Here is a 21,814-nt window from a genome sequence, read left to right on the forward strand (position 1 = left end):
CAACAAACAACTATGAACCAGAGACACTCTATGGGGGGGGGGCGGGGAGGGGAGGGATTGGGGTCAAAATAAGGGGGTTGCAATTGTATGGGGAATATAAAAATAAAATATATATATATATATAAAGAGGTGCTGGGCCTGGTTGCCACTTGGTGTTCAGTTGTCCCTGGCCGAGGCCTCCCAATCTTAGAAGGCCCATAAGGACTGGCTAAGGAAGGGTGGCTACATTGGCGTTAAATTGGGAGAACATGTTCCATCCTCTTTTCTCAAACTTCCAGGATGTCTTGGTAAATCCCACTCAAGCCCCAAGTCAGGAGGAAAGCTGTAGCTCACGCTGGACGGCACAACTTCCGAGAACGCCCTCTTCTGTGCACCGCAGAGATCTGTCTCTTGGCGAAGTCTACCCCCCATCCAGTTCTGCCCTCCAGGCCACACGCACATCTGGCCTTTCCCATATGGCAGCCCTCAGACACCTGGCAAGAGCATCCATTCCCTTCTCCGAGATGCAGTGACCCTCCACCCCAGACCTCTGGAGGCCTGGCCCAAGGTCCCCGCCAGTCTAGACCCCTCCCGTCACCCTAGTTCCTATTCAGTAGAGCCATTATAACACCACAGTCCAGCTTTCCTGCTGGGCTGAAACTCTTTCCAGACATTCTGGAAATTTGCTATGGTCCTGGCTGCCAAACCCACAAAATCTAGATCCCAATCTCTCCTCACTGAGTGGCCCAAGAACATGTTCAAACCATCCTCTGACTGGACACCACCCCTGGACCGCTCGGCCAAATCACGAGCAATCTGGTTGCCATTGGCTGCCCTCAGCTCAGTGGTTGGTGGGATAGACGTCACCCCCAGGGATGTCCTCTGCCCTGAGTGTAGACACCTGAGGGCACAGGTAGCCTTGATCACCCCATCCCATCATAGGACCCAAGTGGCGATTCTCGCTAAACAGAAAGTGAGTCAAGACCAGGGAGGGCCTGGACTTCTGCCCCAGCTTTTGTAGCCAAGGGCCATTTGCAAGGCCTCGACCTTCCCACTCCTGCCCAAGAGTTGACACAGGACCCGCCCTCAGCCCGCCAAGCCAGCTCTTCCTCTAGCAGCCTCGTTCCCACGACTCCCCTCTCCACGCAACACACAGCCTTCCACCTCTGGTCACTGGCATGGACACAGTGCCCATCACAGTCCTACCAGCATTCTGCCTTCAAATGCACTTTATCTGGGCCCCCACCTTGTCCCTAGACTTGGAGATCTTGAGGGAAGCCCCCATTTAGCTGTGTCCCCAATCCTTGCATGGAGCCTGATACAAAGTAGAAAGAGCAAGTCCTCACCAGAGGTCACTCACGGGTTCTTGGAAGGTGTAACTTCAAGCAGAACAGCATATAACAAAAGCTGGTCCTTGAATAATGTCATTTTAACCAGCATCTGCTGGGGTTGTTTTTTTCTTGTTGACATTATAACAAAAAGATGTGGAACGAGAGGACAGCATTCGAGGACTCCCTTCCTTATGCAAGATGGGGAGGTTGAAAGCAATGGATCCCTTGTCCTTACTGTGTCAAACCTCCCGTCTCCCATGAGAAAGGTGCTAATTGGGCAGCCCTCCCTCTGGGTGGGAGTCAGGAGACCCCAACCAGAAATGGTGACGCTCTGTCCCCCTGCGTCAGCATCTCCATCATGGTGGGATTACAGGTGCGGGACAAGGTGGTCTTCTCAACGGTGGGTTCCCCACTTGCTCCCTCCAGGAGTTCACGAGCTCTGCTTCTTCCTCCTAGAGGACATGCTCAGAGCCCAGCCCAGCTGCGGTGGGGCAAGCCCTTCTCACTCCCACCGCTTGCCAAAGGGCAGCAGGCTGCCCTGGACCCTGGCTAGCCCCCCAGCACAGTGCCTCCCGCAAACAGCACAGACCCGCAGTGGTGTCACGCGGCGAGGTGGGGCAAGCCACCGCGGCAGCCAGCTCTCCGTCCCCAGCCTCAGAGAATTCCCAGGCTCACGGAGGCCTTGCCGACTCCTCAGAATGAGCGAGGCTGCTCGGAGCCGAGCAGGCGGAAGGGCCAGCCAGCTCCCTCCCTCCCGGTGTCCCGGTGAGAAGGCGGTCGCGGCCAGGCTCGGCCTCCCGGTCCCGTCTGCTCTCACTTCCCACCTCCTTCCACCTCCTTAGAGGCCGGAGCCGGAGGGGGGCACTTACCTGCCAAGATGAAGATGCCCACGAGGATCAGGAAGACGAGCAGGTAGAGCCCGAGGACCGCGTGCTTCAGGGCCGACAGGGAGCCCAGCTGGGTGCAGCAGCCGCCCACCCTGCGTCTGTGGCACGGTCCTGGCAGGGCCAGAGGGAGGAAGAGATGCGTGAAAAGCCAGCTCGCTCCTGCCCTGCCCTGGGCTCAGCTCTCCCCGACGTGCGTGGATGAGGGCTGGAGCTAACCCCTGGCACGAGTGTGTGCCACGCTGTGAGGACGCATGCGCTTCTGGATCGTGGCCAGCTCAGCGCCCGGCCTCCTCCCACCTCGGGGTCTCCACACTCACACCTGAAGCTCCCTGGTCCAAAACCTACCTCCGGGCCACTGCGTGCGCAGAAGGCCTGCGAGGCCGGGCCTGCTCCTTTACAAAGCAGCATCATGTCACGTGACCCAGAGCGTTTGGGGAACATGAGAAACAGGGGTTCCAGGTGGCCAGGCCCACCACGGTGCAGCACGAGCAGGGGGGGCCTGGTGGGGAAGCCAGCTGCGCGGGCGTGCGTGGTCTCGAGAGGGGCCGGAGCACCGAGGGCCCGCGGATGCCAGATCCAAACTGTTCCCCAACAGCCAGAGAGATGACGAGACCTCCCTATCCGCAAGTGCTGACAACTAGCTAAACAGACAGACAGACAGAGGCGCACACACAGGCCACGAGGGAGTGTAAACAAAGCATACTTGCACGCGGACCTGCCCCCTGCCTGCCCCCTCCGGTTTCCATTTACAGGAAGGCTTCGTGATTTTGCCTTGTGATGTTACACAAGACCCCCCAGCTTCCAGCCAAAATGGAGCCTCGACTTATTGGTGCTCGCTGCCCCTCCTGGATGGATTAACCCGAGCCCTTCAGGCGCAGATGTTAGCAGCAAACCGTGCACTTTTCAGCGGGATCCATTCAAGGAGGCGCCTCAGAGGCCTGTGCGGAGCCCAGCAAACTCACTGCCGCCGCCCGCCATGTCCATGGGCAGAGGACAGGAAGGGACGCTTGCCGCCCTGACCCAGAGGGCAGGTAAGAGGGGAAGGGAGGCATTTTCCAAGTATGCGCCCCCCTTTTATGCCACTATACCCCGTCGGGTAACCGTGTCCCTCGTGGGAAAGGTGTGGGGCCAGAACAGGCTTGACAATGGCACCAACATCACTTGTGTTCAGAAATGTTCTGAAAGCTAGTGCAATATTTGCAATTCCTTGGTAACTGGGGTTACCAAGGGAGGCTACTGCTGACCTCCGTGACCTTCAGAAGGTTTGTTGCCATGAGAGAAACGGCGGTGACCAGGTTGGCCCCCAGCTCCCCCAGGGGTACTGGTAAGTGAGGAAGCTTTACCCATTTTATTGAAGATGCTGCTTAAACAGTTAAGAAGGACTATTACATAATATTTCCTTAGAACATTGGGTACAGTTTGGAGCAAATGTTCAAGAAATACAATTCAATTATCATTGTCATCAACGTTTAAATGTTAGCAAAACTGGAAGAGTTGACCCAACTTTCCACTGACATGCAGAGTACATCTTTCTAACTCACTCTAATCTTTTTCTAGAATTTTCTATCCCTTTCCGCACACTAGACTCTATAACCATTTTGCTCCTAAATACGTATGCTTCTCGTGTAAGCATTGCATCTTTTCCTTCTTTCTTTTATTTGTTCCTTGTGACCTTCCGGTAGAATTTATTAGGAAAGCGTCTGTTACCCTGGAGAGTCAGACGGTGGCAGAACATTGTAGAAGATACAAGTACTGGTCACCTTACTGTGATGGTTGTTCCGACTCCTCTCTGCACCCTGCGTCCTCTGCAGCCACATAGCTGAATAGGTAGGAGAAAGTCACACAGCCAGCAATACTGCTAACTGAATCTTGCCTTTGTCCTTTGCAAGCGTGTTGTTGCCTCCCTGCACTATGGCACCAGTGGCCATGACAGAGTTCTGGTTTTCCCATCAGAAGAGTCATTCCCTCCTCTGCACTTGAAACTTCTATTTCATAGCAAGCAGCCACTGGTTCCAAGTCCTTTGTTAACTAACACACGCAACGCTGACCTTCCTCTAGGAGAACGTAGCTGTTATAGCAAGACTTGATCACATTACAGTAACATCACGTAAGAATTAAACACAATCTATTTTAAATGACACATAATAGAGCCTCAATAGAACTTTGCCACAAATGGTTGGACGAGCAGGACCAGGCAAGATGGTTAGAGAATAGGATTGTTGTTTTTTTTTTTTTTTCCCAATGGAAAGGGACTTTAATACAATTAGTGAGCAACACAGAAAAGGGAAAGATTATAGGTTCCAAATCAAGCACCCAAATGACCCATCCCCTTGTGGATAAATGCCCAAACAGGGTTGGCCCAAAGCAGGGCCAGTTAGAAAACAGGATTGTAAAAAGATGATTTAGGCAAAAGGCAAGTGACTAAGCCTGCCCAAAACTCACGTATTGACTTTTTCTTAACTTGGCAGGAGGATGTTAGCTGGGTCGATCATTCAGATTATTGATTGAAATTATTGATTAAAAACATTCCAAAACCTTACAATCAACAAAGCCAGGCCAAAAAATAGCTTATTTTGGGGGAAAGAAAACAATAAATAAAAGAATTATCAAGTCTTGGAAAGATATGGAGGAAGACTGGATGCTTACTGCTAAGTGAAAGAGCAATCTCAAAGGCGACCTACTGTACGAGTCCAACCACATGACAGTTCTTGAAAATGCAAAATTATGAAAATGATAAAAAGATCACTCAAGAAATACTGGCTAAATGAGAGATGAAGATTTGGCCCTTCAGATGCTCACACCTGAGGGGAAGAAGATGTGAACAGGTAACATGATACAGGTGTGAGGGTGTAGGCGTGGCATCAGAGGGGCCGAGTCCTTCTCTGCCAGGGGCAGTCCCAGGCTCTGCCTGGAGGAGGTAGCGACCCAGTAGGGCTTTGAAGGGCAGGTCTTCCTAGACAGGCTGAAACCTGTTATCTCTCTCTTCAGTTTTATGGCTGATTGACAGCTCTTGAAAACTGGGACTTTAAGAAGACAATGTTTTCTCTCCGTGATCTGAAGACAGTACCAGACAGAGCTGTCAGTTATTAAACATAATTGCTCTGTGCAGAGATGGTCACACACAGGACCCCACTATGCCAGGAGAAATGGCACAAAACAAACCAAAAAAGTCCTCCAAGATCTAGGAGAACCAAGATCACAGTTTCTCCGTCTTGTCATAACCTGCAGAAACGAGGGTGGCATCTTGGGAGATGAGGAAGCCGAGAGAAGGAGGCTTGTGGGACTGGAGAGGGTCAGACCCAAGGCTCCCAGGGAGCAGAGATGCCGAAACATATGCAACATGACTTGAGGAACAAGCCCCCAAAGCCAGCCTTTGAGACTGTCAGCGTGGGGTGTGGCTGCCGAGGGTGGGCTAGGAGCAGTCAGACAGGCGGTCCCTCCCCTAGACAGGCCCGTCCACCGGCAGCCCGCAAGGACCCCACCTGCAGAGCAGGGCCCAGGCTGCCCGACCGCAGCCACACTGTTGGCGGCTGCTTGGCACCTGCCACACCCTCTGGCATCCTCTGGATGGAGGTCAGACTCTAGGCCAGGGGCCCCAGGAGGTTGCAGGTGGTGGGGGGCTATTCTCTTACCTGAAGTCCCCCAAGAGGTTCCTACTCCAGGCTTCCCTCCAGAGCCATTTAAAACCCTGTCCTTTGCTCTTGTCCAAACCCATCTGGCTTCCCACCGACGGCACCTCCTAGGATAATTCCTTCCATCTGTCCCCTGCATTTCAGCCATCAGTTCCCACGGCCCCACCCTAGCTTCGTCACTGAACAAGCGACTCCACCTCTGAAAGCTCCAACTCTGGGAACCCGCTCTCAGGCCTGGCGCCCACCAGCCGGCTCCGGGTTGTGCAGCGACTCCCGGGTCAGAACAGGGAAGGGTGCTGGGCTCCAGGGACCTGCAGATGCAGGTCAGTCCAGGCCCTGCCTCTGACTTGACTTCGTGACTTCACCAGATGCTTCGCCTCCCTCATTGACAAGCTGGGCATGATAATATATGTCCATGTGTCCTGCTGACCCCTCCATCTTGGACTTCCAGCCTCTAGACCATGAGAAGTAAGGGTCTGTCCATCTGGTGTTGGGTGGGCAGCCCTAGCTGACAGACACCCGGTCACCGCTGACCGCCAGTGGCTTATCCCAGGGACCAGCCTGTGGGCTTTCCCCACCTTGACCTTTCGGCAGCACCGCTGCGGCCGGTCACCGCTTCCTCCGCCATGTGCCGCCAGAGCACGACACCAGACAGCAGCGAGCGCAACAGTGCCAGGAGGCGGTGCCGGACACCCAGAGGCTGCAGTCAGCTCTTCGAGACACTGGGCCGAGCTCCCCGGTGCCCCCCACAGGCGAGGTCCAACAGGCAGGGCTGGAGGCAGGCCCGAGGCTGCGTCTGTGCAGGTCTAGAGGCGCGCAGGAAGTCTGCAGACGGCTGTGAAGGTGAAAGCCCACAGAGGCCTACAAAGGTCCGGTGAATCCCTCACAGGTTGCCCACGAGATGTGTCTCTCTCTGGAGGCTGGGAGAAACGTCCTTCCTCTTTGAAGGCTAGTGCTGACTTTGAAGGTCGTCCAGCAAATCCTCCTTTTTCTCAGGAGGCCGGCTGCACACTGCCTCAAGCTGGCTCTTGCTCTGCCTTTAAGGCTCCTATCCCATAAGCCTGACGGGACCACTGTCAATCCTAAGTATCTAATTGGACTGTTTAGCACCAATCAGTTCATTTTCTGTTTTTCAATACAAATAATTAACTAACAAAGTGAGTTTGAACCTGATTGATCCATTTAACTCGTACCTGATTGGTCTATTTTAGCATCCTAGAGCCAGATCTAAAAGGGGGGACAGGCCAGCCCATCTGCACTCAGGCCAGGGCAGGCTGGCAGGCCTGTTGTCTCCAGGGACCCATGGCTGGGGCTGGTTCCTTGGGCCTGGAGAAGAAAGCAGCTGGGGTGTTGGGTAGAGAGCACCCAGGTGACCACAGAGATGGGGGGTTCACACTGCAGCCTTCCTATGTGTGTCCCCACCTCCTGAAGGGTAACTCCCTGGGGCCCAGCCCTGGGAGGCAGCCGTCCAGGCGAATGGAGTGAGTGGGACGAGGGGAAAATGGGAGAACCCCGCACGGAGCCCAGGGTCACCCGGCAGTCACCCCACTGCGCCCCGTGGATCCACACTCACGCCTGCTGAGCTTCAACAAGCAGGCTTTCGTCACCGGCCCAGGCGGGTCCCCATCTTCTGGAGGGACCCAGGGTCCAGCCTGGCCACAGCACCCCCGACCCAGGACTGCTGATTTATACAGCAGGTCTTCACGCTCTGCTCTGCCTTAGTGGAGAGCTCATCCCCCTACTCTCCGGCTCTGCTCCAGAGTCTGACTCCCCAGAAGAGGGTGGAGACCCTGTGAGGCCCAGCCAGACCCGCCCGGGAAGCCCACTGCTGCCCTTGGGTGGCTGCCTGGCCTCCACCGCGCCGGAGGAACTGGGAGACTGACTGGTGAGAAGCTAGACACGGGGCTCCCCTAGAGGAATAATTTAATTTTATGAGGACGGAAGGTCAGAATGGGGGGCTTGGGCCGACAGGCAGCCCATGGCCGGCAGCATGTGGGACACATTACCTCCCAGCTGTGAGGGGTGATGCCGGGCTAGGGAGGGGTGGAGGGCCGGGGCGGCGGAGCAGGGCTGCAATATTTTTCTGACACTAACACCTCTTCCTGGCCCTTGGAAAAGCCGCCGAGGGACCAGGCCGGCCCAACACCCCCCACACCCTCCACTGCCTCCTCCACATCCTGGCGCCAGAGGAGAGGCCCAGAGCCGCTCAGGCCGGAGGCAGGACCAGGAAGACGAGCGCCAAGGAGGGAGGAAGAGAAGCAGGGGGAGAGGGAAGGGATGCTGGGGGAGGGGCGCAGAGGAGAGGCAAGGATGGGCCGGGACAGGCAAGGATGGGCCGGGCCGGGCCTGCTGGCCCGTTTGGGTTTCTCTTCAAAGGGAGTGGGCAGTGCGGTCAGAGGAGGCGACAGCACCTCGAGGCCACTTTCTGCCGTCAGCCCTTCCACGGGCTCTGCCGCACAGGTGGGCCCAGGCCAGGGTGCGACGAAGACATGGACGCTCAGAGCTCCCTGTCCCTGGGGACGGCCCATCAATGGATGGGCCTGGACAAGGGGACAAGGAAAGAAGTGGGGTCCTGAGAGGTGGACCAGATCAGAGGTGCCCTGGAGGGAGCGGTGCCCAGAGGCTAAGGTGGACCAGGCAGGAGCTGGGCGAGGCCATGCTGGAAGGGACAGGAAGCCAGCCACCTACCCAGCCACCCCTTTCTCTCTACCTGGCAGGTGAGGGGGGTGGGGGCACAGGCAGCGGGGAGGGCGGTGGCGGGAGGAGGGGGTGGGAGGGGGGAGAGGCCGTCATTCCATGAGGTTGTTGCCTGAGTTCACCCCCAGCAGCCTGCGGACCCTGAGCTACAGCCTGAGTCCTACTGAACATCCGGCCACGTTTCTTCACCCCGGCTCCCCTGGTCTCCAGGCCCCAGGCCAAGAAGAGGCGCCTGCCCGCCTCCCACCAGCCTACCTTCCAGGGGGCTTGGAGCCCCCCAGGCAAGATCAGCAAACCGGTTCTCGGTTCTCGGACTCGGGCCCTCCCTGTCCTGCCCCACCCTCCTCTGCTTCCACCAACCTTCCTCTCCCTCCACCTGTCCCTCTCGTTACACTCCTCAGAGGCCAGGACCAAAGGAGAAGCAAAATCTTGGCAAAACAGATCAAATTTGGCTTGGCTTTGCCCAAGTCAGAGCTCACCGCTTTCCTCTTCCAAATGAAAGGGAAGGAAAACAATCCACCGGGAAGCCCACAGGCTCCAGGAGGCTGTTCTCATCCCGACGCCAACCTCCCTGCTCCTACCCCACCTGCACCTGGCGTCCAGGGGTGAAGGGGCGGGAGGCCCAGACAACTTGGAATCCAGGTTTAGAACGTATTTGTCTTGCCAACATCTATGCCAAGGACACATTCACTGATTCAGGTGTTCACTCATTCAGCAGATGCTTTGTGAGCACCTACTACGTGCCGGGGGTGGGAGATGTGGGCAAACAAAGCAGAGATTCCGGCTTCTCGGCGTGTGACTACAGCTGTCTCTACCCCGTTGTCCTCAGGTCTCTGCGAGACCCTTGTGTGAGCTCCGATCGACTCCTCTTTGAGGTAGGAACAACCCTCTTCTCTCTCACACTCACTGCACAAAGGGGTGCAGCGAGCATCTACTGAGCCCCTGCTGGGTAGGGCAGGCTGTTGGCGAGGTGCTCTGAGCTCCTTTGGAGAGGCTGCACCTGTTAAGTCCCCAAAGGTTTAGCGGAGAGCCAAAGACGCGGTGCCCTCTGGGTCTGGGGTGGGGAACTCCTTCCTGGGGTGTGAGCTGGGGCCTAAGACCCCGGGGGAGGATGTGTGCCTGGAGAGGTGTGTTCAATTCCCGCAGACCCATCAGGGAATGAACTCGGGAGCCTCGCAGAGCGGCTCTGAGCGGATTGGTCCAGGTGCCTTTGCCTCAGCCTCACACAAAGGACAGGGGGACAGAGAGGCAGGAGAGCCGTCCTCGGGTTCAGGGGTCCCCTGATGCCTTTGCAGCCCCCCAGCTCGTCTGCACAAGTGCAGGTTTTGTTGAGATGCGTGAACGTGAAAACACATTGAAAGGACCTTTCGGAGCATGAAGGTCAACGCACAGGATTCCAGTGCCGAGGTGGGGGTGTGGCCTGGACGGCGCTGGCACCCAAGCACGAGCCCCGAACTCACCGTCATCACACAGGTTCAGCTTGGACAGGCTCCTGCCGTCGAAGGGCTCCTCGAAGATGGAGCTGGAGTCGCGGTCGCTCACAGCGTGCAAGTACATGGCTTTGTTGTCCATCCCACCTGCAGCGGGGAGAGGAAGGACAGTGTGGGTGGGCGCAGGAACCATCAGTAGAACACGGCCCCCACAGCCGAGCCCCTGAGCCCCAACCCAGACCCTCTCACTGGCAGTGCCCAGTCCTCAGGCCCCGACCCCGTCCCAGTCCTCGGTGCCTGGGAAGGCCTTAGGGCCTGCCGTGGGCCCCGCGCCTTCCCTTCAGCAGCTCCAGGTAGGGCTGGAGCCCAGTGATGGCACCTCCTCCTGACTCAGCAGAGGGGGTTCTGCGCCCCGGAGCCCTGGGCACCTCAGAGAGACCTGGGTAGAGACAGCTTCTGTGCTGCGTGGCAGTAAGGAAACTGGGCACTACGTGGGCCTGGGGCCAGCACAGCTGAGGGCACAGCTCCTCCCAACCCGCCCCAGCAGCCGTGGCCGAAGGAGCTGGTCAGCAGAACCACAGCAGGACCTGCGGTGGGGTCCTCCAGACACCAAGATCCAGGCAGCCTCAGGCCGGGGTGGGGCGGGGGGCCGTGCTGGATGGGCTGCTGAGGCTCAGGTTGGGGTTTCCAGTCTTCCTGGCACCTATTTAGACTTGGGACACGAGCCGTCCTGTGTGCACCTGTGTGTGCTATGCTGTCCGGTTTGTGACACGTGCACATGCCCCACGGATGTGACGCGTGATGGAAAGACACGCCCATCACGGGGGCTGCCTGGCTGGGGGGTCGTGCTTGCTATACTTTCTGGGCTCGCCATGAGGCACCTGCACTCTCCATATCACACAGAATATCCATTTCCCAGGCGGGCTGCAGAGAGCTGGCTGACACCAGGCACCAGGGATCTTCCTCACGTGTGCGCTCAGTGGTCTCGCAAGTCCCTCTCCTTCCAGAGCGCCTCCGGCCACAGTGTCACTTGACTTCTGCTTCTGACCTTTGACCTTCTGGACACTGAACCGCCCATCCCCCAAATTCACTCTTAAAAAAGTGGATTCTGTGCAAGACAAAAGGCCCAGGGAGGGGGGACGGGAGACAGACCCAGGGGCCACTACCGGGCAGGAGGACAGGCCACTGGCTAGAGGGGCAGCGGGCAGTGCCCCCACACGGGTGGGAGGTGAGGCGCTGGCACTGTTCCCGCAAACAGTCGGGAAGGAGGGGCTGGCGGCTGGCTCGGCAGGCAGACCGGAGACAAACCCCTATTTTCACGACTTGATACTGGCCTGCAGAGACCTCGGGCTCAGGCTGAGAGAGGCCGCAGCTGGCCTGTTGCTGTGTAGCTGGCTTCCGATGGCCAGCGGGCCGGGCCAGGCTTCTGCTCCTCTCTCTCCAGTGCTGAGATGCCACACCCCCGTCCATGTGTGCACGCGTGAGCTCACACAGCACACGCTCACGCGCTCCACCAGGGTGTTCCCAGGCTCTGAGGCCTTTCTTCCAGCCTGAGCGGGGGAGGGCTCCGCCTGGCCAGCGTCTCCCCTCCCTGCCCCGGGGGTTCCCCGGAGCCCCAGGATAGCTTCCACCCAGCTTCTCCAAGTGCTGGAGTCCGCTTTAGTCTCCACCAAGCCCTCCGCCCAGGCAGGCAGCTGCTCGGCGCAGGGACCCTCGCTGCGTCACGAGCCCCGAGCCTGTGTGCGGTCCCCTCCCTCTGGCCTCGCTCCTGCGCTGGGGAGCCACGGGGGAAGCAGTGTCTCTTCTGCCAGAGGCAACAGGCGCTGCTCCCCAGAGTGGGTGCAGGGCTGGAGGGCGTGTGCCAGCCAGGGAGGTGTGGAGGCGCTTGGCCAGGTGAGCCCCATCCTTATCCACCTTCCCCTCCCCCCTCTGCTGCTCAGCCTGGGCAGGAGCCAGAAGGTGGGGCTTGCTATCTGGAATGCGTCTACTGGGCGGCCCCTCCTCTGCCCCCACCCCTCAGCTGGTGGGGCGAAGCCCCTGGAGCCTGATGGGGAGAGGGGCTGGGCCGAGCAGGAGGCCAGATGTGAGCCAGAGGAGACTGGAAACGCACAGGCAACTCTGCTCACAAGTTTGTTACTTGAGACTGAAACCCAAGAATGTTCGTCTGCTCCAGGTTTTATTGGGGGCTGCTTTTCTGTCGTGGGGCGTGGGGGCAGGGATTTGTACCCTTCCACCTCGGGTGGTAGAGCCTTTGGGTCACATCTGTGCACTTGAGCAAAGTACGGTTAGCTGCTGAGGGCAGTGATAACGGAGCTGAGCCCCTTGTGCATCTGTGCACGCTCGTGTGTACACGTGTGTGAGTGCATAGGTGTGCATGCATGCACAGGTGCACAGGGAATGTGGCATCTCATTACTTGAAGAGACACGCGGTATGGACCCAGTGCACCCGCACCCCTGTCCTCCCCAGGAGTTCTATGCGGGGCGGGGGCATCAATCCATCACCCCATTTTACAGAAAAGCCACCCGGGGCCCCAGGAGTGAAGAACCAGTGGGTGTCAGCGGGCTGAGGCACAAGGACAAAGCACCCTGCTCCGGCGCTGGCCCAGCCACAGGGGTCATCCAGGGAGTCTGTGTCTGTCCCTCCAGCCACCACCGTTAGGGTTCAAGACCAGCCGGGTGGGGGTACAAAGAGACCTCCCAAGGGCTTGAAGCAAGGACAGGGTAGACCCCAAGTGGCGGCTCCCAAGCCGGGCTTCTGTATCAGGCAAAGTGTGGGGCCATCCTGGAGCAGAGAGGACTTGTCAGCTGAGTCGCTCATCCTCCCACAGAGATGCCCCGGCAGCTCCCGGCCTGCCTGCAGGGGGTGGGGTGCTCAGGGGACACCAGCTCTGTCCTGGCTCTGCTCCTGATTACTCGGCCCAATCAGCCACAGGTTCCTCATCTCTGTGCAGGGATGCCCTCAGGTGCCCACCTCTGGGCACTGCCAGCCTGCCTGAGAGGTGCGTGCAGGGGCCTTTGGACCAGGGCTCACAGGGCGCTGGTGGTGCAGACTGAGGAGGATCAACAGCACCCAGCATCGACTTGGGGGGACCTCCAGGTTTCTAGGGCCTCCCTCCTGCCTCAGCAGTCCCAGGAACGATGCCGGTGCGTGTTCCTTTTGTACAAAGCAATCGCTGAACCCGACCCAACTCCCCAAGTCCTTCTCTGGGCAGTTGCAGGACCCCATTCAGCCCTCCTGCTCTGGGGGAGGCACCAGCCCCACTTGCTGCTGCAGAGACGTGTCTCTGGATTCCAGCAGCTGATTCTGCGGGGCTCAGAGTTTTTCTTTGGCTCACTGACTTCAAGCTCATCAGAACCAAGTGAAAATCACCTGCATGTGAGTGAGAGCATCGCTAAGCCGGTTTTCAGAGTTTTTCCCTCTGACTGTGTCTACTTGACCTGAATCATAACCAAAGCTGCGGAGCTGTCGATGACCGGGAAATAGGTTCTCCCTCCATCTGCTCCTCCCCGGGGCATGCACGCACGTGCACGCCCTCCGCGCAGGTGGAGGGACTGTCACTGTATCTGTACCATGCGCTCTTGAGCTGTGACACAAGCCAGGCTCATTGCCACTAAGGCATAGCTTTCTCCAGCACCCCAAGTGCAGGCAGCTGGGTGGGGCCCCACAGACCCTGGGCTCACAGCTGGGAACTTCCCGGCCGGTCACCACCTCCATGATCTGCAGCCTGAGGATGCACCCGCAGGCCCGGCTCCACCCTCCACATCCCAGGGTCCTGCAGCTGCCTTGGGAGCCCATGCCCAGCCGCCAGGACAGAGTGATGCCCAGACTCACCTGTGTGCCCTGCTGAGGTCTGTCCCCTCAGTTCCCGGCATTTGCCATGGTGACAGGAGAACTGGCTGTTGCCCCCACTCAGAGACCCCGGCAGTCCCTTGGAGCCTGTCCCCACAGCCAGTCAGATCCAGATGGACTCATAGAAAGAGGCTGCTGGGGTGCCTGGACTCCTCTCAGGGGTCACTTCTCCAGCAGGACCAGGTCAGGAGGCAGGACCCAATGTGGTGTCCAAGTGGGGGCCGTGGGCTGGGAGTCCCTGGCTTGGTGCCTCGCGTCGGTCAGCCCCCGGGCTGTGCTCCGAGATGTTCTGTGAAGGCACCAGCAGCTCTGCTAGGTGCTGACTGAGATGGGAACTGCAGCTGCTCTGGCCGCCCAGCTTTATAAATAAAAAGTTCTTGGAGCAATTGCCGAGGCTCCCCTGGGGCTGGAACGCGCACCCCCCTCTGCCGGCCAACCTCAGCATTGCAGGCACCTCCCGAGCAGCCAAGCCAGCCTTCTCGGCCTTGGGACTGGCGCTCACACTACAGGCCCTGCTCAAAATGCTTTTTTGGAAAGCTTCTAGGGAGAATGGCAGCTAGACCTGGCTTAGGGGCCATGCAAGAAAATCAAGTGGGTGAGCTTATTTGCAAGACGGGTTGGCATTGCTCGAGTCATTCACCGAACCTGGTGTGGAATGACTTAATGTGTTTTCCTTAAGCCACACCAGCCCTCCGGGGCCCAGGCTGAGGGTGGTCAGAGGGTGCTCCCTGAGTGCTGAAGTTACTTCGCAGAGTCACACTCAGCGCCACTCAGGAGGGTAGAGGAGTCAGACGGGCTCGCCGTTCTGGGGGCCAGGGGCTAGGGAGCTCCGGTGGAGGAGGAGAGGCTGACAGGGGCAGACCTGTAAATCGAAGCACGCCCGATTACATTTTAAGAAGAGGAAGTTGCCCAGATGTCAGGGAGTCTTGCGTTCAGATTGCGGGGTAGTGACAGGAAGGAATCAGGAAAATTCCAAAAGCAGTTTGAGCTGCCCTGTCTGCTTAGAGCTCCCAAGGACCCAGCGCTGGAGGTGCTCGTGGGACGCTCCCGTCTGTGGATTAGCGATTCAGCCTCCATCCTTGTGGGGCAGACCTCATACGTGGGGGCACTCTGCCAAGGCTCAGCGAACCCCGAGTGCAGCTGCCAACCCGCAGCTGAGTCAGAAATGTCTTCGTCATTTTCAGAGATGGCTCCTCCTGACTGGCCGGGAGGCAGCTCCAACGCAAGGCTGCAAGGCTGCTTTTTACAGAGGGGGAGGCCGCGATGACATGATGATGGTGACGAGCAGGAGAGGCAGGAGGTAAAGGAAACATCTCTTTACAGGATAGACCATGTGCCAGTCGATTAAGTGACTCTCGACAGCAGCCCTGGGAGTAGGTGCTGCTGTTGCTCCCATGTCACAGAGACAGAGCAGTCTAGTAACCTGGCCAACACTTACCGGTACCTCTTTTCTCCAGTGGAGCACACGATCCTGTGTTAATGTTGAGAACTTTTGGGTTTCTTTTTTATGCATATCTTTAATTTTTCATTTCTTTTTTTTTTTTCTTTTTTAAGATTTATTTATTTATTTATACAAGCACTGGGCACAGTCAGAAGCGCGGGAGGGTGAGAGAATTCACCAGAGCCAGAGCGGGGAGCAGAGCAGGCAGAAGGACCGAAGTACACTGCTGAGGGGAGCAGCGGGCGGCAGGAGAGGTCTGCGCGCCATGTGGGACCCTCCTCCGGTGGCCGGGGAGCAGCCGGGGATCGAACCAGCGCTGCCAAGGCTGTGGGCAGCTTCGCAACCCAGCGCTCAACCACTGCGCCACCGGGGAGGGCCTCTTTTTTCTTTTTAATTAAAAAAATTTTACTTGTGCTGAAGTACACATCAAGCAAACTTTTTCATCAAAACTGCTTTTTAGGGTCCAGTTCAAGAGTCGCATAGATTCATGTATTTTCCTCAACACTCCCCACCAGCCTGCTCTGGAATTCTTCCTGTTTGCAGAACAGAAACTTATTCCAGTTAAAGAACAACGCCACACTCTCCGACTCCCGCGAGTCCCCATTCTAATTCCTGTCTCTGTAAGATCGTCTAGGTACACCTGCTGTCTTCACTCATGGCCCGCTCCACAAAAACTATATTCTTTACGTTTACCTTCTGTATTTTCTTTTTTATTCATTTGTAACCTGGTTCATGTGAAATAAAAATGCAAGTAAAAATTTGCATCATCTTTGCTCCAACACAGATTCCCTTGGAGCCCCTTATTTTGCGACCCACGTTGGGTACCTAGATCATCGAGTTAGAAGGAGACCTGGGCAAACAGATTCTGTGGTGCAGTGGTTAAAAGCAGCACTATCAAGCTATTGCCAGCCATTGCAGCACAAGTCTGATCCCCAGGGAGCTACCCACATGGCGCAGCAGACCTCTTCTGTCTTGCCCGCTGCTCCCCTCAGCACTGTACTTCGGTCTATCTGCCTGTTCTGTTCCCCGCTCTGTCCCTGGTGAATCCTCTCACCTCCCACACCTCTGGCCTACACCCCAGTTCTTGTATGCATAAATAAATAAAACTTTAAAAAATAAAATATATTTTGATCATGGTTCACCAACCAGCATTTTTTAAAATTGTGGTATAATGGACACACAGCGTTATTATACCAGTTGCAGGTGTCCGGCATAGATCTGACATTTATTTACATGGTGAAATGTTCACCCCAGCCAAGTCTCCTGATCATCCATTGCCACACTTAGTTACTATTTTACTTGCGAGGAGAATTTGTAAGACTGACTCAGCAACTCTCCAGTGTGTTAGGCAGGATTAACCACAGCCACCCTGCTGAACACCCCAGCCCCAGGAGTACTGATTTTACAGCCGGAGCTGGTGCCTTCTCATCCCCTTCACACATTCTACCCCACCTGTTTCCTCCACCTCTGGCCTCCACCAGTCAGTTCTCAGTATCCATGAAGTCAAGAGTCCGCACTTGGCACGGTCTCCCCATGCAGCAGCACAGCCCAGCATGTAAGGTTCTGGGCACCCGGCACAGCATTCATTCCTTGCTCAAGGTCAGAGGCTACCTGTGGCCCCTGCTCACCTCCCCATCCGGTTTTCTTCGGCCTGAACTCCCCCCATCCCCCTCGGCACATAGGCCAGCTCCTGCTCACCCCCAGCCACATCTGCCTCACCAGACCCTGCCCACTGCACCCTCTCCTCTACCACCCCCAGGCCCTCCAAACCCTCCCTCCAGGACCAGACCAGGCCCAGCCCCTCCCCGAAGCCTCGTCCACAGACTGGCCTCCTGGTCTCTCCCAGCTCCTGCGCTAGGGGCTGCTCCACCTGCCCGCAGCCTGAACCAAGAGCCCCTGGTTGCTCCGAGCTCACCGAGGCCAGCGCTCATGTGTCTCCCCCAAGCACCGAGCCTGGGAAAGGCCCAGAGCAGATGGTAGATCAATGCTTACAAGCTGGTGACCTGGATAGTCTGCTTCAGAGACGTCGCATGGAGAGAAGACTGGATTCCAACACAGGACGCTCAGCACGACTCTCGGCTCCAAGCCCCCGAGCTCTGGCTGTGAGCAAGTCACAGCAGGCCTCTTCGGGATTTTTCTTCCCGTCTGTTAAACTGGGTTACTACTTCCAGGCCTTCCCATTCCTATTATGAGGGAGAGTGATGTTTAAAACGCTAAAGCACTTTACAAACATTAGCCATTGTTATTATTTCACAGTTGACAGGGCTGACAGATAGCAGATGTCCTTGGGATGTGACTCTTTCTCCAGTGTCCAGGTGCCGACAGCTGGCTCTGTGTCTGAGACAGTGGAAGCAAGAGCCTCCACTCTGTGGAGTTCCCTGCTCCTCATTTATCTCCCCCAACAATCAGCTTCCTCTCTACTGACTTGGCTCATTTTCCAGAAGATGCGGGGATGATGGATTCCTCGAGACAGCCCAGGTTTTCTGATTCTGGCCCAGGGTTTCGGACAGCAGAGGCAGGCTCCCTCCCCGGTCTGTGCATTAGGCCAGAGCCCAAGAGTTGGTTTGCCCAGATGTCTTTCAAACTCAATGACTCAGGGTACCCAAAATGGGTCACAAAATAAGGAGCTCCAAGGAAATCTGTCTTGGAGCAAAGATGATGCAAATTTTATTTGAGAATTGGATGATGAAATACTTTTAATACAAGCACATTGTGATTGGTGGCCCAACATGTTCATTCAAGTGAATCCCAAGAAACTTCGCAAAACAGGGTGAGAATTTGGGCCCAAACTCAGAAGAGATTTGGTGGGACCAGGGTGAAATAACGATGCTGGAAAAACTTACCTGTCCACATGCAGGAGGTGGGACACCAGGCTCCTCAGGGGCACATGAGACACAGCCTAAGACTTTAGGTGGCTGTCAGGTTGATGTAGCTCAGCAAGGGCTGAGAGAAATAGCACTTTTAAAACCTAGGTTTGATTAATAGAAGCACAGCGAGCAGAAAAATGGAGGGGAGAGAGCTCCTGCAGTCTGGATGAGCTCACACCTGTGGAGTAGGTGTAGTTCTAGGAAAGAGGGTGCCCATTGAGGTGGCCGGGAACTTAGAGGTCCACAGGTTAGAGGAAAGGGCAGTGTCCAGCTCAGAGAAGAAGCTACTCCCAAGAACAGCACTTCCACTGCCCGGTCTATCAAGGGCTGTTCTGGGGAGTTGGGTTTCCGTGAGCTGTCCTGGAGAGCAGGCAGCCTTCCGCTCGAGCCGCTGGAGCCCCAGGTCACAACGAGCTGTCTGGGCTGAGAGTCCTGCTGCCGGCGGGGCTCTCCCACACTTTGTTTAACTGGAGCCTGGGGAGCCCGTGCCCGACAGGGGTACGGCTAAGGAGGTCTTGTCTGTCAGGCAGCTGGTGGCACCCTGTGGGTCCTGAGACGGCTCCCTGTCTAAGGGAGTCTTTACAAGAACAATTTCTCCACCTTGATGAAGAGTAACTCAAAACTGACTGCCACTTGGATTGCTTTGGCTGGGGGAGAGAAAGAACATTCCATGCATGCTTTTAATATTAAGAACCAAGAACAGGAAATATTATGTTCAATAAACATAGTAAGTCATAATAATAAAGATATTTTGGCTGCGTAAGATGCCAGGAAAAGAGAAAAAAAGGAAAAAAGATGAAGAGAAGTTGGGGGGAAACATGGCAGTACAAAAGAGGCAAGCAAGGCAAATAAGTGAAAAAGGAGAAGGCGGAGGAAAGGGTAGAAAAGGATAATTTTTTTCTTTTTTTCTCGTCCACCCTGAAGCGTGATGCACGTCATGGTAGTGCAAGATGGAGGTTTTCTTGTTTCAATTTGGAGTTTACATTTATCAAAGATATGTGTGTGCATTTTCAATAATCTTTTTGAACAATCCAATAATTCCACGAAGCTTTCATAAAGGCAACCTATCACTCATCTCTCATTCCCATCAACTAATTCTATGGGCACCCATAGTCAACCTTTCAGCTGTTACTTTTTATGATTTTTCATTTCTAAATAGCAAAGTTATACTCTATTTCTTGATCCCCCCCCTTTTATGCATATCCCACCCCTACGATGGGGTGTTACCATTATTTTACGTCCTACCCGCACACATTTCTTTTCCCATCCTCCCAGTGCAGCATGCCATACAAATGCTACTCACAGATCAGCCATAGAATGTATTTTTTCTACAACATTCTGTTTGCTTTGGAGTTCATAGTTCTCTTATGTTACCATTTGTGTAGTCTTCTATTTCTTTATCACTAGTTCTTTTCCAACACCCCCTAATGCCCCACACCATTTGGACCATTCTCCTCCAGTTATATTCAGACATGTTAGGTATGCTACTGATTTATATTTCTGTAGTTACCTCCCCTAAACTTTCTGCTTTGCCTCATATTGGACCAATTGCTCTCTACACTTAGTTTCTGGCCATTATCCCCAGATTTTTCTTTACCGTTATCCTAGAACTTCTCTATGATTTTATCTAGGCTTGGAGCCTCTGTGTTTTTATTGTCTTCCCTTACTCGTTCTTAATTTACTTCCTTGTTTTGGTGGAGGACATTTATCATGAAACACTTTTTTTTTTTTAAAAAAGATTTATTTATTTATTTATACAAGAACCTGGGTACAACCCAGATATGCAGGAGGTTGAGAGGATCCAACAGAGACAGAGCGGGGAGCAGAGCAGGCAGAAGGACTGAAGTACAGTGCTGAGGGGAGCAGTGGGAGCGGCAGGAGAGGTCTGCGCGCCATGTGGGACCCTTGCTGGTGGCTGGGGATCGAACTGGCGCTGCAGAGGCTGCGGGCAGCTTCGGGGCGCGGCGCTTAAGTGCCTGCGCCACCAGGGGAGGATATCATGACACACTTTTATGGGGACCTTGAAGATATGAAAATATCTATACCTTTATCCTCATCCTTGATGGATAGTTTGTCTGGCCATAAAATTCTAGGAGGCACTTACCATCTCATTAGTCTCAGTAGGTTGTAACAATGTACTGTATGTTCTTTATTTCCCACAAACTTGAAAGTTTGTAAACAGTTGAATATACAAAAACACATTCTTCTTGTAAAAAATCAAACCATAGAGAAGAGCACAGGGTAAAAAGTCCCTCCTTTCCACATTCTCTTCTCCCTCACTTCCTTCCTTCCTCCCATGATCACTACTGTGTGTTTGATGTATTTATTTCTAGGCATTTTCCTCATTTACCTATGTATTTGTAGAATTGTAGAAATATACAATTTTGGGGGTTTTTGTCTTAGTTTGCCCATGTGATCACATATTGGGATGTCATCCCATGTGATAACATACTGACAAACTGGATATGTTATTCTGTAACTTTTTTTTTTCACTCTACAGTATATCTTAGGTCTATTTTCAGGCCAGCACATGAGCCGTGAAACCATGCCTTATCATTCTTTTTAACACGTGCATAGTATTTTGTAGTAGGGATGTGAACAAACATAGCTCATCCTGTAAGCTAAGCATGTCAACCAGCAGGTCAGCCGCTGCTCAGCCTCGAGGCTGAGGAGGTCGACCAGCACGCCGGCCCCAACTCAGACTGGAATGAGGGAGTCGACCAGCAGTCCGGCCACAGCTCAGCTGTGAGCTCAGTGTCAATGGACAGTCTGGCCCAAGCTCAGGCTAAGAGCTCTGGGTAGACCGATGGTCCATCCCCAGCTCAGCCTGGTGGCTGAGGGGGTCACCTGGGAGTCCAGCCCCAGCTCAGCCTGGAGGCCAATGGTGATGAACGGCAGTCCTGCCCCTGCTGAGGCTGGAGGCTGAGGGCATCGACTTCGAGTCTGGCCCAAGCTCAAGGAGGAAGCTGACGGTGTCAACCAGTAGTCTGGCCCCAACTCAGGCTGGAGGCTGAGTGGGTCGACCATCAGTACTGCCAAGGGTCTGCCTGGAAGCTGAGGGAGTCTCCAGGAAGTCCACCACCAGGTCAGACGTGAGGATGAGGGTCGACCAGGAGTCTGGCCATAGCTTGGCCGGGAGGCTGAGGAAGTTGACAGAAATTCTGGCTCAGCTCAGCCTAGTGGCTGAGGGAATCGAAAAGCAGAATTTTTTTTTGTCTTGTGAGTCTGTCACCTCAAGGAAAACAAGTGACATTATTTGTTGCCAATGATAATTAGCTTTTAGGGGGAAAATTGGAACTCTGTAGGACCATCAGCTTAAGACTTCAAGACTTCTCTGATGAACTTGGTGGAGATATTACTTATATGCACTTGTGGTAAAATATAAAGGAATGTGTCAATATCCGGGAGACCTGCTGAACTCACTGAACAAATATTTTCAAAATGATTAGTGCATCAAGCCTTAAAACCAAATATTGGTATGCCATCTGTCCCCGACTGGAGGAGAAAATGTATTTTAATTCAAGAGGGTATGAAAAAGTTCACCGATCCCACAAATGCAGACTGCAACTAACCTTGAAGAAAATGCCATTTGTGAAGATTGTACTAGCAGAGAGTAATCTCCAGAAATTATCTGCAATGGCTGTTGGCTGTAAGCGCTGTGTTCTAACTTTCCTATCTGTGTGAGACTGACTTTCCTTCC

General features: G+C 55.0%; 1 protein-coding gene across 3 annotated transcripts in view; it reads right to left on the reverse strand.

The window, feature by feature from the left end:
• SCARA5 (scavenger receptor class A member 5) overlaps positions 1-18,104 on the reverse strand; it is a 62,718-nt gene extending 44,614 nt beyond the window's left edge. Inside the window, exons 1-4 of one of the 3 annotated variants that reach the window (XM_037526514.2) lie at positions 18,091-18,104; positions 17,240-17,430; positions 9,987-10,103; positions 2,180-2,308 (exon numbers count right to left, since the gene is read on the reverse strand). In XM_037526514.2, the coding sequence (XP_037382411.1) occupies positions 2,180-2,308; positions 9,987-10,098 (241 nt within the window). In that variant the 5' untranslated portion in view covers positions 10,099-10,103; positions 17,240-17,430; positions 18,091-18,104. Of the gene's footprint in view, positions 1-2,179; positions 2,309-5,829; positions 6,437-9,986; positions 10,104-13,788; positions 14,150-17,239; positions 17,431-18,090 lie in introns of those variants that run through there. The other 2 variants (XM_037526513.2, XM_054701077.1) reach the window with 2 other exon arrangements.
• Positions 18,105-21,814: the final 3,710 nt, after the last annotated feature.

This window comes from Talpa occidentalis, unplaced genomic scaffold, assembly GCF_014898055.3.
Source record: "Talpa occidentalis isolate TD23 unplaced genomic scaffold, MPIMG_talOcc4v2.1 talOcc4.4, whole genome shotgun sequence".
In the NCBI taxonomy this organism is placed as follows: domain Eukaryota; kingdom Metazoa; phylum Chordata; class Mammalia; order Eulipotyphla; family Talpidae; genus Talpa; species Talpa occidentalis.